At 35.4% G+C, this 13,465-nt stretch overlaps 1 protein-coding gene across 6 annotated transcripts in view; it reads left to right on the forward strand.

The window, feature by feature from the left end:
• The window catches only part of LOC122575103 (E3 ubiquitin-protein ligase Rnf220-like), a 196,980-nt gene extending 186,872 nt beyond the window's left edge, over positions 1-10,108 (forward strand). For 5 of the 6 annotated variants that reach the window (XM_043743567.1, XM_043743562.1, XM_043743566.1 and 2 more), the window contains 5 exons: positions 1,564-1,835; positions 3,236-3,503; positions 4,215-4,672; positions 5,753-5,827; positions 6,568-10,108. In XM_043743567.1, coding sequence (XP_043599502.1) covers positions 1,564-1,835; positions 3,236-3,503; positions 4,215-4,672; positions 5,753-5,827; positions 6,568-6,639 — 1,145 coding nt within the window. In that variant the 3' untranslated portion in view covers positions 6,640-10,108. The other variant, XM_043743565.1, reaches the window with a different exon arrangement.
• Positions 10,109-13,465: the final 3,357 nt, after the last annotated feature.

The raw sequence follows: 13,465 nt of genomic DNA on the forward strand, positions 1-13,465 counted from the left end.
TACTCTTAGAATTGCGCACTAAATCTCCACAAAACTATATTTTTTGGTAGAATTTCCTAATTATTCCTCTCTGATGACAAGTCCCAGCAACGTACAGTACAGGGATCCTGCTTATAACGCGTTACCGTTGAAACACGAGTTGAGAATTGCTGAAAATCTGGCAATGATCGTAATGAGAATTTTGGAAAATAAACAACGCCATTCGATATTTTTCGGAGCAAAAGTGTGTCTGCTGTCTGAGAAGTTGCGTGAATTTTGGAATACCGTGATCTTTCATTTATTTTTAGATCGCCAAGTATCAGCCCTCGGAAAGTTTTTCCTGCTATAGGAAAGTAGCAACTCGAGCACACTTTCTCACTTTTAATTAATTATTCGTTGTTTCAAGAAGCATATTTCTCCTAGTTATGAAAAATCGTGTAGTTACACGGCATTTGTTAGGAACCTAATTGTAGCGTTGCTCGATTTATAAATGAAAATTTTTATTCAAATCGAATGTTTCTCTCTCAAATTGTTTCTCTGTGATATAAATTGCCATGACTAAATTTGTTACAGTTATTCCGATAAATTAATTACTCGCATTATCTTTAATAGTTACATTCACATGTTCTTATGGTTTGATAGCTCCCTGTCGAATTTCCAACGTCCTTTACCGAACGTATTTCGCTAGATGTTATCGATTTTTAATTAATACAGAAATTGAGATACATCGCAAAATCGATACGCTATATATAAAATTAAAGGGTTCTTTTAATTAACGATAATTAGGATTTGCGAACTTTCCGTTTCAAAGTGTTGATCAATTTATCACATTCTTTTAACACGCTTAATCGACTGAATTTGAATGAATTCAGAAGAACGATGCATCAGGTGCAAGTCCGTATGAAAATAATTTTTACTATGAAACAGGTTTCCTTAAAATTTATGTTAACGTGGAAGGTACGTAACAGGTGTAACCACTCGACACAGTTTATTTGACTTCAGCATCCGGAATCTTCTTTGTAAACTAACATTTTTCAGTCTCGCAATTCTTTTGGACCTCGGTTGATAAATGTTTCTTTTAAGAACGAATATATCCGACGTATGTTGGATATGCGAATATAATAAAATTACGCGACACGAAAATTAATTACGCTATAAATCCGCTGAATTTTATGAAAATTCTCCATCAATCTACAGGCTAATGTACAGTGGCGAAAGAACGTTTAAAATTAGCATATTCAATTAGTGTGGCTTACTTTTGCACTAAACATTTTCTATCATATTGGTTAACTTATTCTGAGGTTTATGTCACATTTGTTCGTTGCTTTCGTCGAATATAATTCTATTTCGTAATATCATGGTGCCTTTTTCTGCCGCTTCTGTCTGAAACGATCTTCTGCTCGCCATGTACAAACTTTAATCGCGTGAAATTTTTAATTCGCTTATCGACATTCTTAGATCTCTCGTTGTTAAGAAGAATTAGAGTAGAATAGAATAGAAAGCGGATAAACAAACGTTTGAAACAAAGTATGTGTGGTTTAATTTGTGACAGGATGACAGTAACAGGGTGTAATCGTGTTTTAGGTAAAAAGAAATTCCCATCGGATCCGTCCTGTTGCCCAGCGTGCGGAGTAACTGTAAGGCCGCAGGAATTGGAGCAACATTTCGCTCAGGAACTCGACCGACTTTACAAGATATCGTCGGCATCCTCTCGAGCGCGAGCGCCAAGGTCGAGTTTGCCTCCTGGCCATCCTCAAGACCATCCCCATGGACCGATGCTCCATGCCCCATCAGCCGCTGATGGAACGCCTCATGGAAGATGGGAGACTTACAAGAGAATTAAAGCCAATAGACAGGTAAATAAATAGTGTAGTATCGTGGACAAAATGGCTTAAGAAATATCGGGTGAAATATTGCGGGAAGGCCTAAGTGCTGTTAAGTCAAGAAGGTTCTGACAGTTTTTATCAGGTGAAATGAATATAAAGAATATTGCGAGAAGGTCTATGTGTCGTTAGACCAAAAGGGCCTGGGAGTTTTATCCAGTGGTTGTCACCTGCAGAGTTGTGAGTGGAGAGTCGAGTCGTGAGTTGAGAGTCGAGTGGTGAAGAGTCGAGTTGAAATAGTTGTGAGTTGAAAGTTGAGTTGGCAGTTGAGTTGAGATAGTTGTTAGTTAAGAGTCGAGTTGAAATAGTTGTGAGTTGAAAATCGAGTTGAGATAGTTGTGAGTTGACAGTCGAGTGGTGAGAAATCAAATTGTGAGGAATCGAGAGTCGAGTTGAGATAATTGTGAGTTGAGAGTCGAGTACTGAAGAGTCCAGTTGAGATAGTTGTGAGTTGGAGAGTTGAGTTGAGATAGTTGTGAGTGGAGAGTTGAGTTGAGATAGTTGTTAGTTGAGAGTTGAGTTGAGATAGTTGTGAGTTGAAAGTTGAATTGAGAGTTGAGTTGAGATAATTGTGAGTTGAGAGTCGAGTGCTGAAAAGTCCAGTTGAGATAGTTGTGAGTTGAAAGTTGAGTTGAGAGTTGAGTTGAAATAGTTGTGAGTTGGAGAGTTGAGTTGAGATAGTTGTTAGTTAAGAGTTGAGTTGAGATAGTTGTGAATTGAAAATCGAGTTAAGATAGTTGAGTTGTCGAGTGGTGAGAAATCGAATTGTGAGGAATCGAGAGTTGAGTTGCCGAGTTGTTTTGGCTTGTAGACTATTAGTTGTGAGTTTTGAATCAACTATTTAATTATAGCACATTATTTAGTTCACGTTAAGTAACCATCGTTTCCTGTTTAATCCATTGTAGATAGATCTATCGATCAATAAAATTATCATATAGGATAAGAAATCATTGGAAATCCTACTTTCTAATATCTCTAAATAAATACAAAAATCCTACACTAGTTAACAGTTATTTACTACTATAAGATCATAGATTAGCAATTAACATACACTAAAGTTAAGTTTGTAATACGATTTAACAAACTCAGCGTTAAACGTCGTATAAATATGAAGGAGGATTTGAAAAAATCAGTCTGAAGTTGAGAAATTTATTCATTTAAAATGAAATCCCTGGACGAACAAAAGAATGTCTTTGTCGCTTAAAAATTAATCACCCAATCGATTCTGCTAAAGATAAAAGGATACATTTCCTCTTATTAATTTGTCGATGTTATTCTTTGATTTTATATCAACTTTTATTCTAAATTTTGTTGATATAGCGTGATTACGCCTGTCGCGATATTTTAAAAAAGTGTTTCGTAAATATGTGCAGGCTAGAATCCGTGTGAAGAACCGGAAACGGAAAGCGGACGAACCTTCTTGCCCCGTTTGTAGCGAGAGGCTATCTGGAACGCCGGAGGAATTGAATCAGCACGTCGAACGATGCTTGAACAAACACAATAATGGAAATCCAGCTGGTCAGAATAATTTGGACGAAGAGGAGGTGGACGTGGAGGGCGATGCTGAAACTTTCGAAGAGTATGAATGGGCTGGTCAAAGAAGAGTGCGAGCAACGTCGATGCTGGTGGGAGGATTTTCTGGTAAGTTAAAGCGAATAAATCGTTCTTCAACAAGGTCTATAGCTTTCATTTTCATAATATCACATTTTCCTAGTCGTATTCGTGTTTCTTTTTAAATCCTATCATTTTTGCATATTTTTTCTTGAAAGGTTAAAAACGTATTCACTGCACGAACCAACTTTTCTTCCTGTCGAATCCATACGTGTGACAATTGTTAAATAGATGGTACGTTTATACTGTACGTGCGAGAGTGTATGTGAGCGTCGAAGGACGTGCAGGTCTCAGTTGAGACAAAAGCAATCAAAAGCGATCAAAAGCAGGTAGAAGTCATTAGAAGCGATCAGAAGAAAACCAACAAGCAAACGAGTAGGTTGTCGAGTCCTTCAGAGAGTAACGTACATGAAGAGCTAAATAATTTGTAAAGAAATTTTAACTTGTTGTTTTTCCAAATCCTCTCTATACCTTAACAACAATGATATGTGATAATCGTTGACTTGATGATCTGGCATTTGGATTGAAAGGAATCAACGACTTTTGGACTTAAAGAATTGCATATTACAATGTTGTAACCTGATTAATTAATAGAAGATTACAGTTAATGAAGACTAATCCGCGTCTGAATAATTCTCACGGTATTATATTTAACATGAAATTAATAATTTTCTCTTTTTAACAAAACATCGAACGTTGTATGAAATTTGTAGAAACGTTCATTGCCTGTTACGTTCGTAGCTGCAGGTTTGGCCACCTCATCGAGCAATCGTTCAGCCGGTGGCAACGGTGGATCTAATCAGCAGGAAGAGGAAGACGTGGACCTGGTGGTCGATGGCGACGACGCCGCCGAGTTTGGACCTGCACAGTATTCCGAAGCCGATGTTATCGCGCCACGTATGGATGGCACGCCGAGAGAGCAAAAGGAAAGAGACGCTCTTCGAGAAGCCGTGATATCGCCAAACGCGTCCAACACGCCTCACACGCCGCACACACCCGAACAAATCGGTCAAGGTTTGGTCGAGGTGAAACCGGAACCAGGAACAGCAACTCCTCTTGGCCAGAACGAACAAGACGAGAGTGCCTCGACGTCGCCTAGAAGGGACGGTGACACGCCAGTGATCGAGGCTCTTCGAGGCAGAATTCGGGAATTAGAAGCGGAAATGCGTGGCCAACCATTTAAGTGTCTCATCTGCATGGTAAGTTCTTGTTAGTGGCAGATTCATTAGCGTAGGTGATTATGGAAGTGGCATAAATCGTATATTTTACGTTTTGAGATACTCAACGTTGTGCTCTTCACGTCTAAACTGACTATTATCGTTTAGCGAGGCAACAACTAACTTAATACAACAGTTGAATTTCTGCCACTTTGCAAACATCATTTCAGATTATCATAGCGTAAATTCAAAATGATACACGCATTTTTCTTTTTAGATTCTTTAGATTCCTGATTTAGACCACGACTGTCATAATTTATTAGCTTCCCAGTGGGACTACAAGTCTTTCGGTTACGTATCTTCTCTTACAAACTGCATCTCTTCCGCCATCTCTTCGTACCAACTTACATAGATTCTCCGTTTATGAGTTGTTTGTTGCTATTAAGTTATTAGAGACCGAGCAGTAAAACGTAGTAAAAGGCATTTCATTTTCATGGTTATCTTGCAAAATGATTTTTCAAATTCTGGGATCTCTTCATGCCATGATACTTAATACATTTTTATTTATTTCTTACAAAAGCATACTCAAACACTGATATGTACATGTATTGGGTTGGGTGATTAGTATTATGATTGCAATCACTTAGTTGCCAATCCAATATATTAAACCTGCTGTCCTCCACATTTCTTCTTCGATTAGTATCTCTTCGGATATCTTCTTTTTCCCTAACTATTTTATTCATAGAAAGTGTGAAATGCACGGAACGTCCAACAAATTTAGTCGAACAAATATCTGTTGAAATATAATACTTCTGGGTCACGTAGAACTAAGAAAGACAGCAGGGTTGAAATGTTATTATATAAAACATTATACTGTCTATTATAAATATATTTACTGGATATTATTTGTTACGCTTCTCATAGATCTATCTTCTTAAAAAGTTGTCTTTTTCTTTTTAATATTTCTGTTTTCAAGCTCCTCACCTAGTAATTCTTCCATTTCTTCTGTTCACATAGCAATATTATGAAATAATTTCCGAGACTGAGAAAACACAGAAGCAATAAATATGAAGCTCGTTGCTTGTTAATTAACAAAAATATTTCATTCTTTTATGTCCTCAGGAGCAGTATAAAAAACCTGTGACTTCGGTTTGCTGCTGGCACGTTCATTGCGAACAATGCTGGTTGCACACATTGGTGAGTTACGAGTATTTTGCTAAATTTACATTTATAATACGTCTTTGAATACAATTTCTCTTCTCTTTTCTTTATTATAGTAATTCGTATATGAAACATTCTCACCAAATAGAAAGTATAGTATTATGAAAAAGATTCTCGTCGTTTAATTAATTTAATTGAATTATTTATCATTTCCAGAATTTCAGTTAATAGAATTGAAATTCCGAATAAAAATTGAAGAAAGGCATCGATCCTTCTCTAAATGATATATTAACGATTCTTTCTCTGGCGTGTTGCTCTCCAATCATCTATGGAATATATTTTAAACTTTTGTTTTGCTATTATCTTATACGTTACGTAAAAAAATATATATCGCAATTGTTATCCGCGTGGAATCATAATATTTCATTGATATTTAAATAAACTTACATTAAACACGAAATAATTAATAGTAAATCTCATATTTTTCATCATTTTATATAAACACGATTAAATAATCGTTCGATATGCGATCAAATTGACATCCTCGTTAAAACCTAGTATTTGCTCCTGTCAAAATTTTTCTTTCTTCTCCCCTCTCAAAAAAAAAAAAAAAACGCCCATTGCGATATAAACATTTTTCAATTTTAATTGAATTATTTTATTCGATTGCATTTTGATTTGCCACTGATATACTTTTGCCTTACGGTACAACTGTCAGAGAAAGAAAGTTGAGAATCGATAGGAAAAAATTTGTTGAGGAGAGTTGTCCCTTTCAGGGTGCGAAAAAGCTGTGTCCACAATGCAACATGATAACGTCGCCTTCAGATTTGCGACGTATCTACATGTGAAGGAAGTCGCGTGTGCCAAACAAGAAATTGGGTTGTCCGTAGAGAAATAATGGTCGATTTTTTACCAAAGAATCGACGCGTTTCGATATGACTCGATCGTGTAAATATCTGTATATATTTATGCGTCACGTTAAATTAACTCCTTCTAGATTTACCACGTACGAATTATGCACTTAGTAGCGTCAGTAAGTTAAGCCGTGAAAGGCGCGCGCGAATCATGTCTCGATCATGCTTTATCGCTCGTCGCGCAGACCAATTTTCATCCTGCTACGATATATAGAAATATAAATAGAAAAATATTTCCTCCTCCGATAAGTTATTGTATAATGTTAGTAGACGAGTTGCTGCGCTACTCTTCACAAGTATTTGGACACCTGTGATTCGATCCAAAAATTCGTATCTTTTATTTCCAACCATATGAACGACGTTTCTCTATTCTTCACTCTTTTTCTCTTCTCTTCTCTTCTCGTCGGAGGCAAATTACGTTAAAACAATTATCGCGAAGATATTTTCTTCCGTCTATGCGAAATTGAAAATAAAACGGGGAATATATCTGCGTCACATAATTTCAATGTTGTAATGAATAATTATAATTATTTAATTTTATATACTTTTAATCGTTCCTCTTTTATTTATAATAATTAACAGTTATTTTCTTCGTTGAGATAAAAATCTTCACTCTTCTTCTCTTCTCATCGGAGGCAAGTTACGTTAAAACAATTATCGCGAAGATATTCTCTTTCGTCCATACGAAATTGAAAATAAAACGGGGAATATATCTGCGTCACATAATTTCAATGTTGTAATGAATAATTATAATTATTTAATTTTATATACTTTTAATCGTTCCTCTTTTATTTATAATAGTTAACAGTTATTTTCTTCGTTGAGATAAAAATCTTCACTTTTCTTCTCTTCTCATCGGAGGCAAATTACGTTAAAACAATTATCGCGAAGATATTCTCTTTCGTCCATACGAAATTGAAAATAAAACGAGGAATATATCTGCGTCGCATAAATTCAATGTTGTAATGAATAATTACAATTATTTAATTTCCCACTTTTAATCGTTCCTCTTTTATTTATAATAATTAACAATTATTTTCTTCGTTGATATTTGCTAACTGTAATATGGTTGCGTAAAGTAAGATCAAAATTACGTTAAAAAGTTCCACTTGAAGAACTTATTTTCTATATATATAGAATTATTATATTATTATTAATATAATTATATATATATATATAATATATATATATTATTATATATTATTCTATAAATATGCAATGATTTGTGTCCAAATATTTATCTACGGTAGCGCACGTTATTTCGCACGATACTTATTTCGAGACTTAAGAATCAAAGGAGAGACATTTAGAATATTACGAACACAGATATCCGAACAATTTAATTATAATGTATTATTAATCGTTTCATCTAGTTCCGCTGTATAGTTTCAAATAATTAAGAAATCTGTTAAAAGGAGGAATGCTTGCAGTAAAACCGAACACGACGAACTTTTACACTCGATCGTCGATCGATAAAAGTTCGGCGACGCATCATCGCAGGCATCTTCGTCGAATCTGCTCCTAATCGAACACTATTCGCGCGTACCTGAAATTCCTAGGTGTCATTTCGAACGACTAACGTCTACATTAAAGTCGCCCCTTTTCGCCGGATCTACCGTTTTTCTCTTGAAACAATGTATCTGTGTCTACGATTCATCGAGTTCAATTTACAAAGGACGAATATTATGTATGTGTAAAATATAATCGACAACTTTGTTAAATCAGCTATTTCCAGTAGGCTTTCCGTAACCGTGAAAGAGGACAAAGAAAATAGTCGGAAATTATCGTATTTAAAATACGAGCAGCACTCACCAACACTACGTGGAAACACGAGTCTCTTAAACGTTTCTTACAAATATCCAGCAATCTGTTGTTTGCAATCCTCTTTTAATCCGAACCGAACGAACCGATTAATTTAATTCGAGGCGCACAAATGATATCGGAAAATGTGAAGAAGAATAACGACGAGTATACATTTTGTTTCTAATGTATAATATGTAACATTCAGCTACTATATGCGACTTAGACAAAACACTATACAATGTAAAGAGCAGGCAATTTTAATTTTCTCATTAGGTTTAATTATTTTTTTATTTTTATCCATGGAAACGTATATTTATTCTATTTTATCAGCAATAAAGAACAATTTATTATCGATAGTATCTGTTCGAAAAAAAAAAAAAAAAAGAAGAAGAAACTAGATTTTATATTATTTATAGTATGTTTCCGATCGTTACCAGGGTTCAATCGTCCATTTTTTCGAATACAAATTTTCCTTGAGGAATACTTCTTTAATTGTCTACGATCAATAGAATAATCGTAATGGACGATTAATTCGTTGTACGGATAAGATGCACGTTAGAAAGGAACGAATTAAAAGAGCAATATACGAGGTGAACTTGTTTTTTTTTTTTTTTTTTTAATTTCCGTTGTAAAATACGCACCGTTTGCAGGCTATGGCGAAATCGATAAATCACAAGACGATACACCAGTGTAATCCAATCGACCAAAGTTACGATACAAACAAAAAAAAAAAAAGAAGTGGATAAGTTAATAATTGATATCTATTAAAACGAATAACGCAAGCTCGCCTGTTTTTCCCTTGTCTTATGCATGTAAAACGGAAGGAACGTTGTTTATTTTGACTAGAAAAATTCGTGGAGGAAAGTACGAAGAGGGTGAGAATAAAGAAATGCAGATGAGAAAGGAAGGGAAAGACGGACCTACGTGTATATCACGATCGATCTTCTTTCAGAAGATTCGTTTCTTATTTTCTAAGTATATTATTATTTCATCCCCTAAATCATTGATACACTGATCAACGATTAAGCGAACCAATGAAAAATTGCTTGACATCGAGAAGAGACAAATAATTCGACTCGACATGGCTCGATGAATTATGTTACATTGGAAATATTTGAGATTTTATTTCATATTGATTTTCTTAATATTTCATATTATAATTATCAGTTACAAATTTTCTTTCGTCATTTCTTCCACGTTCGAAGTACCAAAATTTAACGACTGAAACATTCCATGCGCGTCCAATCGAATTTTCTCACTCGTCGTTGGTAAAACGTAGGGTGAAATGAACTCGCGATAAGCAAATTATCTTTGTTTCGAAACGAAGTATACAGGTCGATCGACTGCAGTGATATGCACAAGCCGAAGCGTTCCTTGGACGCTGGTCAATGTTAAAACAATAGAAAAGTCCGAATTTTCTCTTCTTCTGCTTCTCTGTCGCTCTTGATCAAGATTTTAGATTGCTGCGTGTCCTCTCGTGCACGCCGAGAAAGTTCTTGTAAATACATACAGAAATCGAGTTAAAACCAGCAGGAGAAATCGGCTCCCCGTTGCGAGCGTTGTTCTGTAATCGAAATAAAACGATCATGGAATGTAGAACTATCGTTTACAATCAGTTTCTTCGTCGCCTTGTTCTTCTTCTGCACGAAATTCATTTCCTTCCACTTCAACGATACTGTGCTGTGCATCGATGGAACATTACGATCAACGTCCCAACAATTTTCAAGCTGAAGCGCAGTCAAAGGTACGTAATGCTCATTTCTCTTTTTTAACGATTACTTTTAACAATTCTCAGAATCAAGTGATCGAAATGAAATGTTTGCTAATTGAGATTGGAAACGTTATTTTTTAGAATTGTTACACGTGTTTGTATAGTGTAACATATGGATGATAAATCGTAAATATTATCGATGTTAATTCGTCAAATGGAACATTTATTTATATCGTCCTTATCAATCTGCTTTTAACTTTCTTTCCTTTCTTTTTTCAATCGGAAATTAATTTTATTTATTATAGGAATTGACCAATTTTGACCAAGAAAGCAAACTTGATTGTTTGCACATTATAATAGACACTTTCCAAATGTGGAAAATGGAGAAGGCTTTTAATTGCAATTTATAGGAAGATAAAGTATACAGGAAGATGTGTTTTCAAGGTATCGATACTATTCACAGCTAATCAGCTCATTTTGTTTCAGTATGATAGGAAAGTAATTATTAATGTCTGTAATGATCCAGTCATTTATTCAAGCCCATACTAAATTGTTAAGTTATGTACTAGATTACATATTTAATTGTAATAAGTACAATTAAAAGCATCAGAAGAATCTTCCCACTAAAATTGTCCATCTTTGAATTTTGAATAAGTTTCTGAAAAATGATCATTCCTAGTCCCATGCTAAATAGTTAAGTTGCATACTAAATTGTAATAAGTACAATTGTAATACAATTGTTGCAATACAATTTAATTGTAATAAGTACAATTAAAAGCATCAGAAGAATCTTCCCACTAAAATTGTCCATCTATGAATTTTGAATAATTTTCTGAAAAATGATCATTCCTAGTACCATACTAAATAGTTAAGTTTCATATTAAAGTACATATTTAATCGTAATAAGTACAATTAAAAGCATCAGAAGAATCTTCCCAGTGAAATTGTCCATCTTTGAATTTTGAATAATTTTGTAAAAAATGATCGTACCTAGAGGAATCAGTGTGAGGTAACTTTGAAAGGCGAGACCTCTACTTTGATATCTTTTACGTTCATTTCGTTTGAACCTGTTGAACCTACAACAAAGAATAAAGGGAAAAAATAAAGATGAGTTTTTCCTTGGAAATTTTACAAAATCAAACGATTCTTCTGAGATTAATAAATTTCTTTCTAACTGGAATCATTATGAATTTCAATTTGCATTTATATTTAGACATTTTAAACACAGACCTAAGATTTTTCTTATTTGATTATCTCCCAGTAAACAGTGTCAAGTGGCAGTAGAATATCCTGTTTCCTTATATTCGGATATTACTACTTTATTTCCATTTTCTCCGAAATATAGCGCGGTGCATCATTCTAAATACTTTTGTTTCAACTATTTTCACATTAAAATTGCCCAAACTCTCCTGCATTATATTCTAATATCGCTACTTTACCTTCATTTCTTTTAAAATAGGACGAAGCAATATTTTAAATACGAATTTTCCCTTGGAATATTTTCACGTTAGAATAATCCAAGTATTTATATTCCAAGTATCGCTACTTTGTGTCTATTTCCTCTAGGATAGCGCAGGAGACAATTTTCAACATTTTTTCAGGCAATACCTCTACAGTAGAATAATCCAAAATTCTTTACTTCCATTTCCTTTAAAATATATACAACGCAGATTATTATTTGAAATATCTTTATGTAGAATATTTTCAGATTAAAGTAACCCAAGGTTCTTTATATTCTAGTATTACTACTTCATTTTCATTTCTTCCAGAATATACAGAGGATATTTGCATATAACTTTAGTCCCTAACGAAGCGTCCCTTTGTAACATTCTACGTCTTATTTTCACAGTGTCAAATTTTTACATAAATTTGAATTTATCATTAACTCTGAAACTCTTAACTTAACTAAACTCTGTGAATATTACTATAAATATATCAATCATCTGTACGCAAAGGATGCAACAATGACTCTGTCCCTGCATTAATAAATTAAATGTCTAAAAAAAAAAAAAAAAAAATGAAAAGCCAAAATTGGCGCAAAAAGGTGAAATAAGTTTCTGTAGCAGAAGCTGCGACGCAGGAAACGTTTCCTTTAATTTCCTCTTCTTATCTAACCGCGAGGGCAGAAAATATTCTGAAAACGATATTCACGTAGAACACGAGGAATATGAAGAGCGAACAAGGTCGGCCGAGTGGTCGGGAGGAAAAAAGCTGCCGCAAAATGGCTGTAGCCCGCTAGAAGCTTGTTCCACTAGCTTGGAGTAGGTGGAACTGGAAACGAAGGTGGGGCCGTGCGGTTTGCAGGTGCGCTTTCGCCAAAGGATCGCGTATGGATCGACTCTTTTCACCGTGGATAAAGACAGCCCCTGGCAAGAAGAGAAGAGAAGAGAAGAGAAGAGAAGAGAAGAGGAGAGGAGAAGAGAGGAAGAAGAGAGGCGGGAACCAAGCGGTAGAATAACATTTCGCCAGAGGCAAAATAAGAACAACATTTTTACGGAAACTAGACTGCTAACCGTGCACCAAGTTCGAGCGAGAACGTGTTATATAATACGAGACAGAAGAAGAGAGAGGGAGAGAGAAAGAGAGAGAGAGAAAGAGAGGGAAAGATAGAAATGGGGAAAAAGTATAGAAGAGGGAAGGTTGGAAAAAGTCCGGGAAAACGAGGAGCATAGTAAGAGGTGGGATTGTAGGTGGAGGCGGAACTGAAGGCTCCGCCTATGCTTTCCATCCTCCACCTGCCACCAGTTGACCTCTACTTACGCGCCAATTCACGTGCCACTACTACCTTCCACACTTCACCACCTCTGCTCATTTCCTCGGTACCCACTGCTTTGTTCCCTGCCCGATCTCGTTTAAACTCCTCTTCTACCTGACATCGGTTAACCTCAGCCAAGGGGCTTTTTCCCACACTCGAAATTTCCCTTACTCGTTCGATACTCTACGTGACCCCGGTCCTGTAGCTCAAGTATTTTCACGATATTACAGGGCAGTGCCACAAATATACAGGTTCAACTCTGTTCAGTTCAATCCTTCAATTTTTTCCATCCCTCGATCTTGCTGTCGTTTTAGCCACACGGAAGATTTGTGGCGTTTCAAGGGAATATACAACGTAACATTCAGACGAGATATGAGTCGAGACGCATTGCAATGGCAATTTTTCTACATTTCGGTCGAGTATTTTGGAGTAGTTTTTAATGGTGAAATATACCATGGCAATGAAAGCGTAAAAATGTTCCCTCGTATTTT

Source organism: Bombus pyrosoma, linkage group LG14, assembly GCF_014825855.1.
Source record: "Bombus pyrosoma isolate SC7728 linkage group LG14, ASM1482585v1, whole genome shotgun sequence".
NCBI lineage: Eukaryota > Metazoa > Arthropoda > Insecta > Hymenoptera > Apidae > Bombus > Bombus pyrosoma.